The sequence below is a fragment of the Symphalangus syndactylus genome, chromosome 14 (assembly GCF_028878055.3).
Source record: "Symphalangus syndactylus isolate Jambi chromosome 14, NHGRI_mSymSyn1-v2.1_pri, whole genome shotgun sequence".
In the NCBI taxonomy this organism is placed as follows: Eukaryota; Metazoa; Chordata; class Mammalia; order Primates; family Hylobatidae; genus Symphalangus; species Symphalangus syndactylus.
The window spans coordinates 118,441,482-118,460,497 of NC_072436.2; the positions used below are offsets into that span (position 1 = coordinate 118,441,482).

Sequence of the window (19,016 nt, forward strand, 5' to 3'; positions counted from 1 at the left end):
ATCGCTTGAACCTGGGAGGCGGAGGTTGCAGTGAGCCGAGATCTCGCCACTGCACTTTATCCTGGGCGACAGAGCGAGATTCCGTCTCAAAAAAAAAAAAAAAAAAGGGTCCGGTACTTCCGTTCCGCGTGGAGGCCCGGGCGGGGCTGTGCCGCGAATCCAGGACGGGGCGCCCCTCCCGCATCACTGTTGGAAGATGGGGGCCCGCGACGGCCACGGGGGAAAAACACGCAGGGCCGCTCCTGAGCTGCACACACCCGCGGGCCAGCGGCTTCAGGGGCGTGATAGAGCCGCCACCGCTACAGTAAAGGCTGCCAGGCTCTTTCTGCTCTGGGTGGCCTCAGCCCGCCGGCCCCTTTCTGCCCCTTCTCGCGGAAGGCAGCTCCTCCTCTGGCGGGATCACAGCACTGGCTCGCGCCCAGCTTGGGTTCCCCGGATTGCAGGCTGGTGGTCTCTGGACCCCTGCCTGGCTCATACATCCAACGTTATGGAACTAGGTGTGCAAAACTTCATCTTTTTTTTTTTTTTTTGAGACGGAGTCTCGCTCTGTCGCCCAGGCTGGAGTGCAGTGGCATGATCTCGGCTCACTGCAAGCTCCACCTCCCGGGTTCATGCCATTCTCCTACCTCAGCCTCTCCGAGTAGCTGGGACTACAGGCGCCTGCCACCACGCCCGGCTAATTTTTTGTATTTTTAGTAGAGACGGGGTTTCACCGTGGTCTCGATCTCCTGACCTCGTGATCCGCCCGCCTCGGCCTCCCAAAGTGCTGGGATTACAAGCGTGAGCCACCGCGCCCGGCCTCAAAACTTCATCTTTACCGTTCAACTCTTTACAACTTGCATAAAAGCGTCATTTCTATCTCAGAGTTGGCGGAAGTCATAATTAGTGTACCACCCGTGTGCTGGGCACAGTGAATTTTAATGCCTCCCCTTTAGAGAAGAGGTTACGATAACGTGAAGGCCCCCCCACCACAAAGGTTGTCCGGCACTTTGGTGCAAAAAGGATTGGTCCAATCTTGTGCTGGCTTGGGGTACAGAAAGGCACTGAAGTTGGTGGCTCAAACTCCTCTGGGCTGGGGTGGGGCAGAGGTGAACAAGGAAGTAAGTGGTTTGGGACAGGCAGGTTTGGATGTGGGCTTGGGTTCTTGCTGACAGAGGTAGTTGGTCCTGCGTGGGGGATGGGGTGGTAAAGGCAGCTTGAGCCTCAGGCTGGGTGGATGCTGCTATGCTGGCCCCCGTCTGCCCAGCTCACCAGCTCACTGCTCTGGAACCACAGCTGGATCTCCCGCTGGGCCCCCTCCACGGAGTCGCTGGCGTGGATGACGTTCCTGTGCCAGGGACAGGGGCAGTGTGAGGCTTAGGCTTCATGTGCACCCTGAGGAGTCCCAGGGACCATCTGCTGCTCCCCTGTTGCCCACTGTCTAGGGGAGCAAGCCTGTGACGGCAGACAGGGAAGGAGTAACAGTGGAGCTGGGAAGCCGGGTTCCAGCCTGGCCTCGGCTTCTTACAGCCTCGTAGACCTGCCCAGGCCCCAGGTTTTGGGAGCCTCATTTCCCCCCAAGTTGCCCCGTGCCAACCCCTTGGGGTGTCAGGTAACAGGCAACGATGGCACGGTACACACAACACAAAGGGAACACCTCATTGCCCTGTGTGCCCTGGGAGAACACGGCTGTCACCAGTGTGAGCTGTCATGTCCCACCTGGCTTCATCCTAGCACTGCAAGACAGCCAGGTCTCGTGGATCTGCCACCACCCCAAGTGATGGCCCTCCTTGCCCCCAGCAGCAGCCTGGTGTGTCAGGACCCCCGTACCTGCTGATGTGGACGCTGAAGTCACCCCTTATGGTTCCTGGGGCAGCCTCAGCCGAGTCGGTGTGTCCAATCATGGCCCTCGAGGCGCGGACGACATTGTACCCTTCCCAGACCTGCAGCGAGAGATAATGGCTGGGGAGAAGTGGGGAACACCAAGGGCCCCTGGGCTCAATCCAGGGCCCCTCCCTTTGCTGGGAGGAAAGACACACCCACACGCCCTTCACCCACAGACCCTTGCACCACCCCTGCCCTGCCGTACCACGGCCACCACAGGCCCTTCCACCACCCCTGCCCTGCCATACCACGGCCACCACAGGCCCTTCCACCACCCCTGCCCTGCCGTACCACGGCCACCACAGGCCCTTCCACCACCCCTGACCTGCCGTACCACGGCCACCACAGGCCCTTCCACCACCCCTGACCTGCCGTACCACGGCCACCACAGGCCCTTCCACCACCCCTGCCCTGCCGTACCACGGCCACCACAGGCCCTTCCACCACCCCTGACCTGCCGTACCATGGCCACCACAGGCCCAGAGCTCATGTAGCGGATGAGGGCAGGGTAGAAGGGCTTCCTCTGCAGGTCCTGGTAGTGCTCGGCAAGGACGCTCTCTGGTGCCTGGGTGGCATTGAGGGAAGGAGGAGGAGCCGCAGAGAGTAAACCTGGGCACTAGCACAGCAGCTGTGATGCCCTGACCTCAGGCACCTTGCCGATAACACCAGCATGGGCAGCACCCCCACCGCAGAATAGATCCCTCCTGCCCCTTCAACTGCCAAAGCCAGGCCCTGCCCTGGCGCTGGCTGGGATGTGAAAGGCCCAGAAGGATACCCCAACCCCGTCCCCACAGGGACACCCACAAACCCAGAGCCCCACTACCTGCAGCATCTTCATCCCCACCAGTGTGAAGCCCCGCCTCTCAAAGCGCTGGATCACGTCCCCAACGAGCCGCCGTTGCACGCCATCTGGCTTCACCGCCACCAGGGTACGCTCCTGGGTCCAGGAGGGCCCTCCTTTAAAAGGCAAGGGGTCAGAGGCACTGCCACCTCACCCTTTCACATCCCCACGACCCAGGTTTCCCAGCCAGAGCCCAGGGGTCACCAGGCTTCAAGGTGTCTGCCTCTCTGCAGGTTACTCTGGAAGGGACAAGGATGATGCCCACAGCCAGAAACGCCCCCATGATAGTCCCTGTCAGGGACACCCAAGGCAATGTGTCCCCAGGGCTTCTAGCCTCTCCCAGGGACCATGGCTGCTCCCAGCAGAGGCAGAGGCTGCCTGAGATCGCCCCGAGGTCCAGGGAGGCACAGCCCAGCTCAGTGACCACCCCGAGGTCCAGGGAGGCACAGCCCAGCTCAGGGACCACCCCGAGGTCCAGGGAGGCACAGCCCAGCTCAGGGACCACCCTGAGGTCCACAGAGGCACAGCCCAGCTCAGTGGCCGCAGGGAAGCCTGGAGATCCTGCAGAACTCCAGCCTCACTTTTGACTCCAGCCCTTCTGGATGAGGACAGACATGGTCTGAAGCCCAGACTTTCCACATGAGGAAGAACCCAGAGCCCACGCTGTGTCTGAGGTGAAGGACTGGCAGGGAACCGGGGAGAAACACACTTTCCCCACCAGGTGAGCCCTGGAAACACGGACAAAAGGGGCCCGAAGACTGAAGAGGGAAGGTGGCAGAGTTCTGTCCGAGCCAAGAGACGGGGCCTGTGCTGCTGTGGAGTTTCAAGGCCTGTCGCTTCCAGACCCAGGGTCAGCACTGAGCTCTGCCCCAGCCGCCCTCCTCTGGAGGGGACGCTGCCAGGGAAACAGAAGACGTCCTCACTCTCCTACAGCTACCCTCCGGCATCGGGTCCCTGGTTCCCAGAGGAGCCCAGACCCTGTCTGACCCAGAAAGAGGCTGGACAGAGCCAAAAGGGCCCCGCCACGCCAGGAGGAAAAGTTAACCCCAGCAGGCAGCTGAAGCCCATGGGAGGAAGACCCCTGGTTGGTCTGTTCCCCCAAAACCCAGTTCACAGGGCGCCTTCTGTTGCCCGGGGCTCTGCTGCGGCTGGTGCGGGCATTGTAGGCGGCGGCTCAGTTTTCAGAGCCGATGGAGGGAGCCCCGGGACATGGATCGTCCCGTGAGGTGGCAGCTGGGGGGGCCGGGCAGCGGCGGGGCCGGGGACTTGGGGCCTGACGTCCCAGTCAGATTCTGGCCTAACTTGGCCTTCAGCGAATGCCCCAGCGGAGCGGCTCCCCACCCCCCGACACCCCCGCCCCGGCCGGAAGACCCCTCACCGCCCAGTGCTGCAGCCGGCCTCTGCCTTCCTTTCGCTCCCGGGCCCTCGGTCGCCCCGGACCCGCCCAGGCTGCCAACTCGCCGGGCGCCTGAAGCCTGGGGCCTGGGGAGGCGAGAAGGCGCCGCAGAGCCGGACGGGCACTGGAGGGGCGTGCGGGTGCAAGCCGGCGCCTTCCCCAACTCGGACGGACCCCGCAGCCCGCGCCCCGAGGCCTCTGGGGGAGTCGGACCCCGGCCCGCACGTGCGCGGACAAAGGCCGAGCGGCGCGCGCCCCTTCCCCGCCCCGTGTCCCCGCCGGGGCGCGCGGCCCCACTCACCCGAGCTGTGGCGCACGAGCAGGATCGGGCCCGGGGCCCGCGGGCCGCAGCGCAGCCCCCGCAGCGCGGAGCGCCAGAAGAGGCCGCCCATGACGCCCGGCCCGCGGGCCGCTGTGAGCGCGAGGAGCGGGCGCGGAGGGCGGTGCCAGCCCCAGACCCGCCCCGGAGCCCCCGCGCCGACGCTACCCGCAGCCCCCCGCCGCCCCGGACCCCCGTGGCCCGGCGCTCACAGGGCGCGTGGAAATGTTCAACGCCAATTTCTGTTAAAATCAGAAGAAAAAACAAAATAATAATGAATCCTTCTCGAATTGCATTCGTCTTTATACCGACGCAACCGTTAACTATCGCTTTAACGCTTTCCCACGGAGGAAGGCCCACTCGGGAGGCTGAGGCTGGAGGATCGCTTGAGCCCAGGAGATTGAGGCTGCAATGAGCTGTGACTGCACCGCTGCACTCCAGCCTGGGCAATAGAGCAAGACTCTGTCTCAAAAATAAATTCACGGACCAAAAGGAGGTCTGGAAGCCCTAGTCTGAGCCTCCTTCAGTGGAAGGTGAAATTCCCACGTGAGCCCCAGGGCGGGAGGAGGCGCTCCGGAGACGCTGACTCTGCGGCCAGGACGAGTAGGCGGGCTACAGACCCGCGCCATCACAACCAGCTAATATTTTAATTTTTTGTAGAGATGGGGCCTCCCTATGTTGCCCATGCTGGTCTCAAACTCCTGGGATCAAGAAATCCTCCTGCAGGCCGGGCGCGGTGGCTCACGCTTGTAATCCCAGCACTTTGGGAGGCCGAGGCGGGCGGATCACGAGGTCAGGAGATCGAGACCACGGTGAAACCCCGTCTCTACTAAAAAATACAAAAAATTAGCCGGGCGCGGTGGCGGGCGCCTGTAGTCCCAGCTACTCGGAGGCTGAGGCAGGAGAATGGCGTGAACCCGGGAGGCGGAGCTTGCAGTGAGCCGAGATTGCGCCACTGCACTCCAGCCCGGGCGACAGAGCGAGACTCTGTCTCAAAAAAAAAAAAAAAAAAAAAAAAAAAAAAAAAAAAAAAAAAGAAATCCTCCTGCCTTGGCTTCCCAAGGTGCTGGGATTAGAGATGTGAGCCTGGTCTGTGAACTGAATGGGGAAAAATCCAACCTTTATTCTTACATGGCCTCTGATGTGACTGCATTCCTCTAATTCATTCAATTGCGGATATAAGGAACAAGCCACAGTCATAGTTGCAGGGCCTGTGACTTTGTCACCAACAGAATTCACAGGTATGGTAATATTGGGGTAGATAGCACAGCATGCTACTATTTGAAATGGTTAGGTCTCCCACTGCTAGAACTTAATGAGTCTTGAAAAAGCCTATGTTCTTTTTGCTGCTGTTGTGAAAGGAATCGTTTTCTTATTTAAGTTGTGCATTGCAAGTGTATTACATACAATTGAGGTTTGTTTGTTTGTTAGACAGAGTGTCGCCCTTGTTGCCCAGGGTGGAGTGCAATAATGGCATGATCTCTGCTCACTGCAGCCTCCGCCTCCCAGGTTCAAGCAGTTCTCCTGCCTCAGGCTCCCGAGTAGATGGAATTACAGGAGCTTGTCACCACACCTGGCTGGTGTTTTTTTGTATTTTTAGTAGAGACGGGGTTTCGCCATGTTGGCCAGGCTGGTCTCAAACTCGTGGCCTCAGGTGATCTACCCGCCTTGGCCTCCCAAAGTGCTGGGATTACAGGTGTGAACCAGCATGCCTGGCCAACAATTGAGCTTTGTGTATTGATCTTGTATCCTGCAAGCCTGCCGAATGCATTTATTAGTTCTAATAGTTTTTAATTAATTCCTTAGGAATTTATTTGTATAAGATTGTGTCATATGTAGCGGGGCACACTGGCTCATGTCTGTAATCCCAGCACTTTGGGAGGCCAAGGCGAGCGGATCACGAGGTCAGGAGTTCAAGACCAGCCTGGTCAACGTGGTGAAACCCCGTCTCTACTAAAAATACAAAAATTAGCTGGACATGGTGGTACATGCCTGTAATCCCAGCTACTCAGGAGGCTGAGGCAGGAGAATGGCTTGAACCCAGGAGGTAGAGCTAGCAGTGAGCCGAGATCGTGCCACTGCACTGTAGCCTGGACAACAGAGCGAGACTCTGTTTCAAAAAAGAAAAAAATCATGTCATATGGGAATAGAGGTGGTTTCAGTTCTTTCTTTCCAATCTGAATGCCTTTTATTTTATTTTCTTGTCTAGTTGCTCTAGCTAGAATTTGCGACACTATGGTATAAAGAAGTAACTTTCTTTCTTTTTAGAGGCTGGACTCTATAGCTCAGGCCTATTATCCCAACAATTTGGGAAGCTGAGGCAGGAGGATCACATGAGCCCAGGAGTTTGAGACTAGCCAGGGCAATATAGCAAGACCCTGTCTTTTCAAAAAAATAATAACAAATAAATAAATAATATATGAGTGAAGTGTATAGTATGTCAGTTGTATCCCAATAAAGCTATTGCAAAAAAGAAAAAGCGGTTATTACTATATCGTACTTTTTTTTTTTTTTGAGACGGGAGTCTAACTCTGTCACCCAGGTTGGAGTGCAGTGGCGCGATCTCAGCTCACTGCAAGCTCTGCTTCCCGGGTTCACGCCATTCTCCTGCCTCAGCCTCCAGCTGGGACTACAGGCATCCGCCACCACGCCTGGCTAATTTTTTTTTTTTTTTATTTTTAGTAGAGACAGGGTTTCACCATGTTAGCCAGGATGGTCTCGATCTCCTGACCTTGTGATCAGCCCTCCTTGGCCTCCCAAAGTGCTAGGATTACAGTCATGAGCCACCGCGCCTGGCCACTATATCGTACATTTTTTAATGTTTTATTTTTGTTTTTTTAGCAACAGGGTCTCGTTCTGTCACCTGGGCTGGAGTGCAGTGGTGCAGTCATAGCTCACTGCAGCCTTCACCTCCCAGCCTCAAGCAATCCTCCTGCCTCAGCCTCCCCAGTAACTAGGAAAACAGGCCTGGGCCACTGCACTTGGCCTAAAATACGTTGTTTTTGTTTTTGAGATGGAGTCTCACTCTGTTGCCAGGCTGGAGTGCAGTGGCGTAATCCCGGCTCACTGCAACTTCTGCCTCTCCGATTCAAGCAATTCTCCTGCCTCAGCCTCCTGAGTAGCTGAGATTACAGGCACGCGCCACCACACCCGGCTAATTTTTGTATTTTTAGTAGAGAAGGGGTTTCACCATGTTGGTCAGGATGGTCTGGATCTCTTGACCTTGTGATCCACCCGCCTTGGCCTCCCAAAGTGATGGGATTACAGGTATGAGCCACCACACCCGGCTGCCTGAAATATTTTGTTTGTTTGTTTGTTTGTTGATGAGATATCATCTCACTCTGTCCCCCAGGCTGGAGTGCAATGCCATGATCCCAGCTCACTGCAACCCGCAACTCCTGGGTTCAAGCAATTCTCCTGCCTCAGCCTCCGGAGTAGCTGGGATTACAGGTGCCCACCACCATACCCAGCTCATTTTTTGTATTTTTCCTGCAGACAGGGTTTCGACATGTTGGCCAGTCTGGTCTCGAACTTCTGACCTCGGGCGATCCACCCACCGCAGCTTCCTAAAGTGCTGGGATTACAGGCGTCAGCCACTGCGCCTGGCCTGGCCTACAATATTTTGATAATTGTATTTCAGTATAGTTTTTTTATATTTTTATTTCTGTGTATTTTATTTTGCATATTAAAAACATGCTGAGGCTGGGCGCAGTGGCTTGTGCCTGTCTAATCCCAGCACTTTAGGAAGCTGCGGTGGGTGTATCGCCCGAGGTCAGGAGTTCGAGACCAGACTGGCCAACATGGCGAAACCCTGTCTCTACTAAAAATACAAAAAATTAGCTGGGTGTGGTGGCATGCACCTGTAATCCCAGCTACTCGGGAGCATGAGGCAGGAGAATCCCTTGAACCCGGGAGGCAGAGGTTGCAGTGAGCTGAAATCGTGCCCTTGCACTCCAGACTGGGTGACAGAACAAGACTCCATCTCAAAAAAAGAAAAAAAAAATTATGCTGAGCCGGACGAGGTGGCTCATGCCTGTCCTCCCAGCACTTTGGGAGGCTGCGGCAGGTGGATCACCTGAGGTTAGGAGTTTGAGACCAGCCTGACCAACATGGAGAAACCCTGTCTCTACTTAAAATACAAAATTAGCCGGGCTTCGTGGCAGGTGCCTGTAATCCGAGCTACTTGGGAGGCTGAGGCAGGAGAATTGCTTAACCCCGGGAGGCAGAGGTTGCTGTGAGCTGAGATTGTGTTATGGCACTGCAGGCTGGGAGACAGAGCAAGACTCTGTCTCAATAAATAAATAAATAACCCTCTTGGCCAGGCGTGATGGGATGGCTCACACCTGTACTCTAAGCACTGTGGGAGGCACAGGTTGGAGGATCACTTGAGGCCAGGAGTTTGAGACCAGCCTGGGAAACGTAGTGAAACCTGTCTCTACAAAAAAATACAAAATTAACGGGGCGTGTTGGTGTGCACCTGTATTTCCAGCTACTGGGAAGGCTGAGGTGGGAAGATTGCTTGAGCCCAAGAGGTCCAGGCTGGATTCAGCTGTGATCGCAGCACTGCACTCAGCCTGGGCAACAGAATGAGACCCTGTCTCAAAACAAAACAAAAAAGAACTCTCGTAACTCAACAAGAAAAGCACAACCCATTTTATTTCCTTGTGTAATGCCTACCCCTTGAGTGTGGACCGTTCCTGGTGACTGACTTCTGACACAGCAAAAGAGATGGAGTGTCACTTTCACAGTCTGGTCACCAAAGACTGCATCTGCTGCTGCTCCGCCACCTCCTGGGAGAAGCAGCTCCCCTGTTGTGAGCAGCCCTGTGTGTGGAGAGGCCCCCATGACAAGGAACTGATGTTTCTGGCCAAAAGTAACATAGGTGGACTTAGAAATGAATCTGCAGGAGGCTGAGGCAGGAAGATTGCTGGAGCCCAGGAGGTTGAGGCTGCAGTGAGCGATGATTGTGCCACTGCACTCTAGGCTGGACAACAGAGCGAGATCCCATCTCTTAAAAAAAAAAAAAAAGTGGGCCTGGCGCAGTGGCTCACACCTGTAATCCCAGCACCTAGCTAGGCCAAGGTGGGCAGATCACTTGAGGTCAAGAGTTTGAGACCAGCCCAGCCAACACGATGAAACCCCATCTCTACCAAAAATACAAAAATTAGCTTGGTGGGATGTGACACGCCTGTAGTCCCAGCTACTCGGGAGTCTGAGACCCTAAAATCGCTTGAACTTGGGAAGCAGAGGGAACAGTGAGCTGAGACTGTTCAACTGCCCTCCAGGCTGGGCAACAGAGCGAGACCCTGTCTAGAAAAAAAAACAAGCACATCCTCCCTCAGTCAAGCCTTGGGATAACCTCAGCATGGCTGACACCTTGACCACAGCCTGTGACAGCCTCTGACTCAGAGGCTCCCTGCTAAGCCCCACCCAGCCTCCTGTCCACAGAATCTGGAAGATAATGAACGTGTGCTGCTTACATCACGAAGCTGTGGGGTATTTGTTATGCAGCATAGATGACTAATACAACCACCAGCCAGGGAGGTGCAGAGCGGCATCACCTCCAGCCAGACCTGGGCTTCAGGGGCTCTGGTGGTCCATGGGGCTATACTGCCTCTCAGAGGCCAGCGCTGGAACTGCGTCTGGGTCTCACTACCAGACTCTGAGCAAAGGCTTCCTCCATCCAAAGCATGGACTGCCTATCCGGTTTCACTCTTGGAGTGTCACCACTCTGAGGGCCCCAGAGCCTGACTGAGGATGAGGTGGAATGAGGAATCAGGGCTGAGCACGGCCGTGGATTTCTGGAACATTCCTGTAGATATGCTGGATGGTCCTTGTAGAAGGTGCTCAAAAAGGCACCTGCAGGGTGGGACAGCGGGGGGATCAGGACAGCCGAATTCTGTCCGAGCCGTACAGCTGTTACACTCATGTAGGGAGGGCATTGCCCTACATGGAGGTCTCTCACCTGTTTTATTTTTTAAATATTTAATTAATTAATTTATTTATTTATTTGGACAGAGTCTCGCTCTGTCGCCGAGGCTGGAGTGCAATGGCGCGATCTCGGCTCACTGCAACCTCCGCTTCCCAGGTTCAAGCAATTCTCCTGCCTCAGCCTCCCGAGTAGCTGGGATTACAGGCATGTGCCACCACCCCAGCTAATTTTGTATTTTTAGTAGAGATAGGGTTTCTCCATGTTGGTCAGGCTGGTCTTGAACTCCTGACCTCAGGTGATCCACCCGCCTCAGCCTCCCAAAGTTCTGGGATTACAGGCATGAGCCACCATGCCCGGCCTCTCCCACCTGTTTTTAAACTTGTGCCACTTTTTTTTTTTTTTTTTTGAGATGGAGTCTCGCTCTGTCACCCAGGCTGGAGTGCAGTGGCGTGAACTCCACTCACTGCAAGCTCTGCCTCCCAGGTTCATGCATTCTCCTGCCTCAGCCTCCCAAGTAGCTGGGACCACAGGCACCCACCACCACGCCTGGCTAATTTTTTGTATTTTTAGTACAGACAGGGTTTCACCGTGTTAGCCAGGATGGTCTTGATCTCCTGACCTCGTGATCCACCCGCCTCGGCCTCCCACAGTGCTGGGATTACAGGCGTGAGCCACCGCGCCTGGCCAACTTTTTTTTTTTTTTTTTTTTGATATGGCGTCTTTATCATCCAGGCTGGAGTGCAGTGGTGCAATCTTGGCTCACTGCAACCTCCGCCTCCTGGGTTCAAATGATTCTCCTGCCTCAGCCTCCGCAGTAGCTGGGACTGTCAGCGCCTGCCACCATATCCAGCTAATTTTTTGTATTTTTAGTAGAGACGGGGTTTCACCCTGTTAGCCAGGATGGTCTCGATCTCCTGACTTCATAATCCGCCTGCCTCGGCCTCCCACAGTGCTGAGATGACAGGTGTGAGCCACCACGCCCAGCCTGATATCTTATTGTTATAGGTTTCTAACTTAATTCCACTGTGGTCAGAGAACATTTTCCCTTTGGGATGCCAAGGTGGGCGGATCACGAGGTCAGGAGTTCGAGATCAGCCAGGCCAACCGGTGAAACCCCGTCTCTACTAAAAATACAACTTAGCTGGGCGTGGTGGCGCGCACCTGTAATCCCAGCTACTGGGGAGGCAGAGGCAGGAGAATCATTTGAACCCGGGAGGCAGAGGTTGCAGCGAGCCAAGATTGAGCCATTGCACTCCAGCCTGGGTGACAAGGGCAAAACTCCATCTCAAAATAAATAAATAATTAATGAAAGAGAACATATTCTCTACCACTTAAACTATTTGAAATTAATTGAGCTTTGGTTTATGGCCCAGCATGTGATCTGTATTGGGGAATAAATTGTGTGCGCTTGAAAAAAATGTTTATTCTGGCTGAGTGCAGTGGCTCATGCCTGTAATCCCAGCACTTTGGGAGGCCGAGGCAGGTGGATCCCTTGAGGCCAGGAGTTGGAGACCACCTTGGGCAACATGGCAAAACCCTCTCTCTACAAAAAAAATTTTTTTTTTTTTTGAGACGGAGTCTCGCTCTGTCGCCCAGGCTGGAGTGCAGTGGCGCAATCTCGCCTCATTGCAAGCTCCGCCTCCCGGGTTCACGCCATTCTCCTGCCTCAGCCTCCCGAGTAGCTGGGATTACAGGTGCCTGCCACCACGACTGGCCAATTTTTTGTATTTTTAGTAGAGACGGGGTTTCACCGTGTTAGCCAGGATGGTCTCGATCTCCTGACCTTGTGATCTGCCTGCCTCGGCCTCCCAAAGTGCTGGGATTACAGGCTTGAGCCACCGCGCCCAGCCCAAAAAAATTTTAAAAATTAGGTGGGTGTAGTGGTGCTCGCCTGAACTCCCGTTAGAAACCATGAAGCTGTTGTTGATCCTCCCATCTTGGCCTCCCACAGTGCTGGGATTACAGGCCTGGCCACGGCCCCCAGCCCTGGACCCCACTGTTTCTAATGGGAAGTTATGCCATTCAGTTGTTCCCTGGACTGTAATGTGTTCTTTCTCTGTCTGCTTTCAATATTTTCTCTGTAAGTTTGTTTTCCAGCAGTTTGACTATGATGTACTTGGTTATGGTTTTCTTTGCATTGATTCTTGTTAAGGTTCACTAAGCTGCTTGAATCTGTAAATCAATGTCTTTCACCGATTTTAGAATTTGGGGTATTTCTTCACACATTTTTTTCTGTCTCAGTTTGTCTTCCCTGTCCTCTTGGAGTTCCACGTGTACACACGCTAGACCTCTTTCTTTTTTTTTTTTTTTTTTTTTTTTTTTGAGACGAAGTCTGGTTCTGTCCCCCAGGCTGGAGTGCGGTGGCGCGATCTCGGCTCACTGCAAGCTCCGCCTCCCGGGTTCACGCCATTCTCCTGCCTCAGCCTCCCGAGTAGCTGGGACTACAGGCGCCCGCCAACACGCCCGGCTAATTTTTTTGTATTTTTAGTAGAGACGGGGTTTCACCGTGTTAGCCAGGATGGTCTCGATCTCCTGACCTCGTGATCTGCCCGCCTCGGCCTCCCAAAGTGCTGGGATTACAGGCTTGAGCCACCGCGCCTGGCGACCTCTTTCTTTTTCTTTTTTTTTGAGATGGAGTCTCGCTCTATCGCCCAGGGTGGAGTGCAGTGGCGTAATCTCGGCTCACTGCAAGCTCCGCCTCCCGGGTTCACGCCATTCTCCTGCCTCAGCCTCCTGAGTAGCTGGGACTATAGGCGCCCACCACTGCGCCTGGCTGATTTTTTTTTGTATTTTAAGTAGAGACGGGGTTTCACCATGGTCTCGATCTCCTGACCTCAGGTGATCCGCCTGCCTCGGCCTCCCAAAGTGCTGGGATTACAGGCATGAGCCACCGCGCCCGGCTAGACCTTTCACCTCTGCTGAGGTCACTGCAGGGAGATCCAGAAGAGTGGGCCTCTCCTACAAGGAGGGGCCCAGCAGCCTCAGTCCCATCGGCCAGTCCAGGTACACTGCTGAGGGACGCCAAAGGGAGCGCTCTAAGCAGAGAGCAACTCTTGGGCCTCCTGTCCTGGCAGCCATCTCTGTCCCTGTCACCTTTGTTCCCACCCCTTGGAAGGGACAAGGACATCTGCTGCGGTTCCGCGCTCCAGTGCTGCTGGACTCACCCCAGGCTCCCTGCAGGCCGAGTGCTGTACGGTCACTGCCCATGCCCTTCATCTTCCAGCTCACTCGCACCCACACCCAGGACAGGCGTTCATTTGCTCAGACAAAATGGAGATAAATAAGAACCACCGCTGGGTGTGCTGGTGCTGGCCTGTAATCGCCTGGGAGACTGAGGCAGGGGGATCCTTTGATCCCAGGAGGCCAACGCTGCAGGGAGCCACCATGTTCCCACTACACTCCAGCCTGGGCGACACTGCAAGAGCCTTTCTCAATAAAAAAAAAAAAAAAAAAAAAAAAAAAGGAAAAAGAAAAACCCATCTACTGCCATCTGCTGAACGTAAAACAACAAAAAAAAACTGGACTGAATGTAAAACAACAAAAAACTGAACCATCATTCCCAGCACTTTGGGAGGCCGAGGCGGGCGGATCACCTGAGGTCAGGAGATCAAGACCATCCTGGCCAACATGGTGAAACCCCATCTCTACTAAAAAATACAAAAATTAGCCTGGCGTCATGGCGTCCACCTGTAATCCCGGCTACTCAGGAGGCTGAGGCAGGAGAATCGCTTCAACCTGGGAGGCGGAGGTTGCAGTGAGCTGAGATCGCGCCATTGCACTCCAACCTGGGGGACAAGAGTGAGACTCTGTCTCAAAAAAGAAAAAGTGTGGGGAAAAGAAGAAAGATGAGGCCGGGCGCAGTGGCTCACGCCTGTAATCCCAGCACTTTGGGAGGCCGAGGTGGGCGGATCACCTGAGGTTGGGAGTTCGAGACCAGCCTGACTAACATGGAGAAACCTCATCTCTACTAAAAATACAAAATTAGCCGGGCGTGGTGGTGCATGCCTGTAATCCCAGCTTCTCGGGGGGCTGAGGCAGGAGAATCGCTTGAACCCAGGAGGCGGAGGTTGTGGTGAGCCGAGATCGTGCCATTGCACTCCAGCCTGGGCAACAAGAGCAAAATTCTGTCTCAAAAAAAAAAAAAAAAAGAAGAAAGATGAGATTGTTACTCTGTCTATGTAGAAAACTCCATTTTGATCTGTACTAAGAAAAATTGTTTCTGCTTTGAGATGCCGTTAACCTGTAATTTTAGCACAACCCTGTGCTCACAGAAACATGTGCTGTGTTGAATCAAAGTTTAATAGATTCAGGGCTGTGCAGGATGTGCCTTGTTAACAATATGTTTGCAGGCAGTATGCTTGGTAAAAGTCATCGCCGTCCTCCATTCTTGATTAACCAGGGACACAGTGCACTGCGGAAGGCCGCAGGGACCTCTGCCCGAGAAAGCCTGGGTATCGTCCAAGGTTTTCCCCCACTGAGACAGCCTGAGATATGGCCTTGTGGGAAAGTAAAGACCTTACCATCCCCCACGCTCCACACCCGTACAGGGTCTGTGCTGAGGAGGAGTAGTGAAGGAGAGAGGCCTCTTTGCAGTTGAGATAAGAGGAAGGCTTCGGTCTCCTGCTTGTCCGTGGGAATGGAATGTCTCGGTGTAAAGCCAACCATTCGTTCTATTCTGAGATAGAAAACTGCCCTGTGGCTGGTGGCGAGATATGCTGGCAGCAATACTGCTCTGTTACTCTTTGCTACACTGAGATGTTTGTGTGAAGTGAAACATAAATCTGGCCTATGTATACATCCAGGCACAGTACCTTCCCTGGAACTTATTCATGATACAGATTTCTTTGCTCACGTTTCCCTGCTGACCTTCTCTCCGTCTGTTGCCCTGCTACACTCCCCTCGCTAAGATAGTAAAAATGATGGTCAATAAATACTGAGGGAGCTCAGAGACCAGCGCAGGTGCAGGTCCTTGCGTGCTGAGTGCGCCAGTACCCGGGGCCCACCGTTCCTTCTCTATACTTTGTCTCTGTATCTTATTTCTTTTCTCAGTCTCTCGTCCCACCTGACAAGAAATACCCACAGGTGTGGAGGAGCACGCCCCCTTCAAAAAGGGTATGTACTTCCTACTTTTTTGGGTTGGAAAATGACCTTTGCTTTTTTTTTTTTGAGACAGAGTCTTGCTCTGTCTGTCACCCAGGCTGGAGTGCAGTGGTGCGATCTTGGGTCACTGCAACCTCCACCTCTCGGGTTCAAGTAATTCTCGTGCCTCAGCCTCCCAAGTAGCTGGGACTACAGGCACGTGCCAGTTTTTCGTATTTTTAGTAGAGATGGGTTTCACCATATTAGCCAGGCTGGTCTTGAACTCCTGACCTCGTGATCCACCCACCTCTGCCTCCCAAAGTGTTGGGATTACAGGTGTGAGCCACCATCCCCAGCCCTTGAATGATTTAATTATTAATTTTTTTTTTTTTTTTTGAGACGGAGTCTCGCTGTGTCCCCCAGGTTGGAGTGCAGTGGCGCAATCTCAGCTCACTGCAAGCTCCGCCTCCTGGGTTCACGCCATTCTCCTGCCTCAGCCTCCCGAGTAGCTGGGACTACAGGCTCCCACCAACACGCCCGGCTAATTTTTTTTTTTTTTTTGTATTTTTAGTAGAAACGGGGTTTCACCGTGTTAGCCAAGATGGTCTCGATCTCCTGACCTCGTGATCCGCCCATCTCGGCCTCCCAAAGTGCTGGGATTACAGGCGTGAGCCACCGCGCCCGGCCTGATTAATTAATTTTTGAGATGGGGTCTTGCTCAGTCACGCAGGCTGAAGTGCAGTGGTGCGATCTTGGCTCACTGCAACCTTGACCTCCTGGGCTCAAGAGATCTTCCTGCCTCAGGCTGTGGAGTAGCTGGGACTACAGACACACATGCCACCATGCCTGGCTACAGTTTTTTTTTTATGGTGACAAGATATATATATATATATATATTTAGAATTAGGCAGCTGGACTCAGTTTAGATGATCCCAATTTTGTTGGCAACATCCAACGCATCGTAATCAGGAGCCAATCGGACACACGCCTTCTTGTCTCCATCAGGCGGAATCAGGATGGTGACCTTGGCCACATCACCGTCATAGAGCTTCTTCACAGCCTGTTTGATCTGGCGCTTCTGGCTTTAACATCCACAGTGAACACAAGCGTGTTGTTTTCTTCTGTCATCTTCACGGCCGACTCAGTGGTCAGCGGAAACTTGATGATAGCACAGTGGTCAAGCTTCTTTCTCCTGGGGGCGCTCTTCCGAGGATATTGGGGCTGCCTCTGGAGTCGCAGTGTCTTGGGCCACTGGAAGGTGAGTGACCTGCGGGTCTCCTTTTTTATGTGGCTGTGGACACCTTTCAACACTGCCCTCGTGGCCTTTAAAGACTTCGCCTTGGCTTCGGCTTTAGGAGAGGCAGGAGGTTCCTTCTTTGCTTTCGGCGCCATCTTGTGAAAAGGCCAATTTTTTTTTTTTTGGTATTTTTTTTTTTTTTTTGTAGACACTGGGTTTCATCATGTTGCCCAGGCTGGGAAAATGACCTTTTTTTATGAAAGAATAATAATGCATGATAGTTGAGCCTAAAAAAAAAAAACCCAGAACTCTGGGGAAACGATTTCTGTCTGTGAAACTCTGATGTCTGGGTACCTCTGGTGTGGTTCATGCTGACAGGTTAGGGCACTGGGTCAGAAAGACAGGGTTACGGTCTGCACCCCTCCTGCCTGACCACAGAGTGAGAGAGACCCATCTGCTGCCCTTAGGAAACTCGGGGCGGAGTGGGAAGACAGGGTCTCCCACGTCTACCAGGTGGCCATGAGCAGACATAGGGAAACTGCTTTCAACCTGCAGAGCCTGGGAGAGTGTCCACAGAGACAGAGGGGTCCTCACACAGTCTTGCACACAGGAAGCATTTGGACGAGGTGCACAGGGTGGTTATTTGGAGAAAATTGGATTACAGCTTTTTTTTGCTTTTATTTAACTTTTGTTATTTTTATCCAAGACAACTATAATCATGCTTATTGCGGCTGGGCGAAGAGCACACCGACTGTGGAAAGCTGCTCCCACACCCAGCAACCCTCCCCTCTGGCCAGGCTGCAGGCAGCTGGAGTCCACCCTCACCCAGGCTCACTAGAGGGGGACCTGGGGAGGGGGCTTGAGGGTCTTCCTGTTTGTTTGGAAATATGATGTGTCCATGTTATCCAGCAACTGGATTTTTCCACTTTACTAATATTCCTTCTGAAGACACATTTATAGACCTATCTAAAAGTTGCATAAAAATTCAGAGTAGGCCGGGCGTGGTGGCTCACGCCTGTAATCCCAGCACTTTGGGAGGCTGAGATGGGCAGATCATGAGGTCAGGAGATCGAGACCATCCTGGCTAACATGGTGAAACCCCGTCTCTACTAAAAATACAAAAAATTAGCCGGGTGTGTTGGTGGGCGCCTGTAGTCCCAGCTACTCGGGAGGCTGAGGCAGGAGAATAGCGTGAACCTGGGAGGCGGCCCTTGCAGTGAGCCGAGATCACACCACTGCACTCCAGCCTGGGCGACAGAGCGAGATTCCATCTCAAAAAAAAAAAAAAAAAAAAAAATCAGAGTAGGCCAGGCGCTGTGGCTCATGCCTGTAATCCTAGCATTTTGGGAGGCCAAGGTGGGTGGATCATGAGGTCAGGAGATCGAGGCCATACTGGCTAACATGGTGAAATCCTATCTCTACTAAAAACAAAAAAAATTAGCCGGGAATGATAGCGGGCCCCTGTAGTCCCAGCAACTCAGGAGGCTGAGGCAGGAGAATGGTGTGAACCCGGGAGGTGGAGCTTGCAGTGAGCTGAGATTGCACCACTGCACTCCAGTCTGGGCAACAGAGTGAGGCTCCATCTCAAAAAAAAAAAAAAAAAAAAAAAAAGTCAGAGTATATTATAGCATGATTTATTTACCCATGGCCCTCATGGAGCTCCCAGGTTTTTGCATATACAAGCGGTTCTGCTGCAAACATCCTTGTGTGTCTGTCCCTAGGCCCTAGTGTTCTCCATTACATTTTTTTTTTTTTTTGAGATGGAGTCTCGCTCTGTCGCCCAGACTGGAGTGCAGTGGCGCAATCTCGGCTCACTGCAAGCCCCGCCTCCCGGATTCACGCCATTCTCCTGCCTCAGACTCCGGAGTAGCTGGGACTACAGGTCCCCGCCACCACGCCCGGCTAATTTTTTATATTTTTAGTAGAGATGGGGTTTCACCGTGTTAGCCAGGATGGTCTGGATCTCCTGACCTCGTGATCCGCCGGCCTCGGCCTCCCAAAGTGCTGGAATTACAGGCATGAGCCACTGCGCCCGGCCCTCTCCATTACATTTTAATGTTGTCACAGTAATTTTCAAAAGGTTGAGGGGGCTCACATTCCTGCCAGCAAAGTGTGAGCGTCTGCTGTGGCGAGGGCTGCGTGGCTGCTTTTTGACAAAGCGGCTTGTTTTGTTTCCCTGACCACTAGCCTGACTGAGCTGTGTTTCCTGTTACAGAAGAGTCTCTCCATTGCCAACGCTCTGTGACTTAGCAGACGTCTCTGGACTTCCGTCTGGGGATTCTTACCCACCTTCAAGTTCACCAGCACCAGTTCATCAGCTGGAGCACTGGAAGTGGGGGCTCTGCCGCT

At 53.7% G+C, this 19,016-nt stretch overlaps 1 protein-coding gene, 1 long non-coding RNA gene and 1 pseudogene across 6 annotated transcripts; 1 reads left to right on the plus strand and 2 right to left on the minus strand.

Moving 5' to 3' along the window:
• Positions 1-899: 899 nt before the first annotated feature.
• Positions 900-4,554, minus strand: NME4 (NME/NM23 nucleoside diphosphate kinase 4). 5 transcript variants are annotated; one of them, XM_055242255.2, is made up of 6 exons: positions 4,402-4,554; positions 2,687-2,820; positions 2,327-2,428; positions 1,810-1,922; positions 1,252-1,327; positions 900-1,072 (listed from the first exon to the last, which is right to left on the minus strand). In XM_055242255.2, the coding sequence occupies exons 1-6, from the start codon at positions 4,490-4,492 to the stop codon at positions 1,058-1,060; spliced, it is 531 nt and encodes a 176-aa protein (XP_055098230.1). In that variant the 5' UTR covers positions 4,493-4,554; the 3' UTR covers positions 900-1,057. The 5 variants fall into 5 exon arrangements, with proteins under 5 accessions (XP_055098230.1, XP_063473103.1, XP_055098224.1 ...); XM_063617033.1 differs by adding an exon at positions 3,414-3,599 and having other exon boundaries at positions 900-1,327; positions 4,402-4,492; XM_055242249.2 differs by having other exon boundaries at positions 900-1,327.
• Positions 2,815-3,419, plus strand: LOC129462333 (uncharacterized). The gene is made up of 3 exons (XR_008650825.2): positions 2,815-3,098; positions 3,138-3,176; positions 3,216-3,419. It is a non-coding gene; the product is annotated as an uncharacterized lncRNA (long non-coding RNA).
• An 11,483-nt stretch (positions 4,555-16,037) lies between the features above and the next one.
• LOC129462329 (large ribosomal subunit protein uL23-like) lies at positions 16,038-17,952 on the minus strand (annotated as a pseudogene).
• Positions 17,953-19,016: the final 1,064 nt, after the last annotated feature.

Excerpts from the sequence above, each read along its gene's own strand:
- NME4 (XM_055242249.2), bottom strand. The coding sequence starts at position 4,492 with ATGGGCGGCCTCTTCTGGCGCTCCGCGCTGCGGGGGCTGCGCTGCGGC. Across the intron at positions 2,821-4,401 it reads GCTCGTGCGCCACAGCTCGG|GAGGGCCCTCCTGGACCCAG; the intron begins GTGAGTGGGGCC and ends TGCCTTTTAAAG. Across the intron at positions 1,923-2,326 it reads CTGGGCCTGTGGTGGCCATG|GTCTGGGAAGGGTACAATGT; the intron begins GTACGGCAGGTC and ends CTCTCGCTGCAG.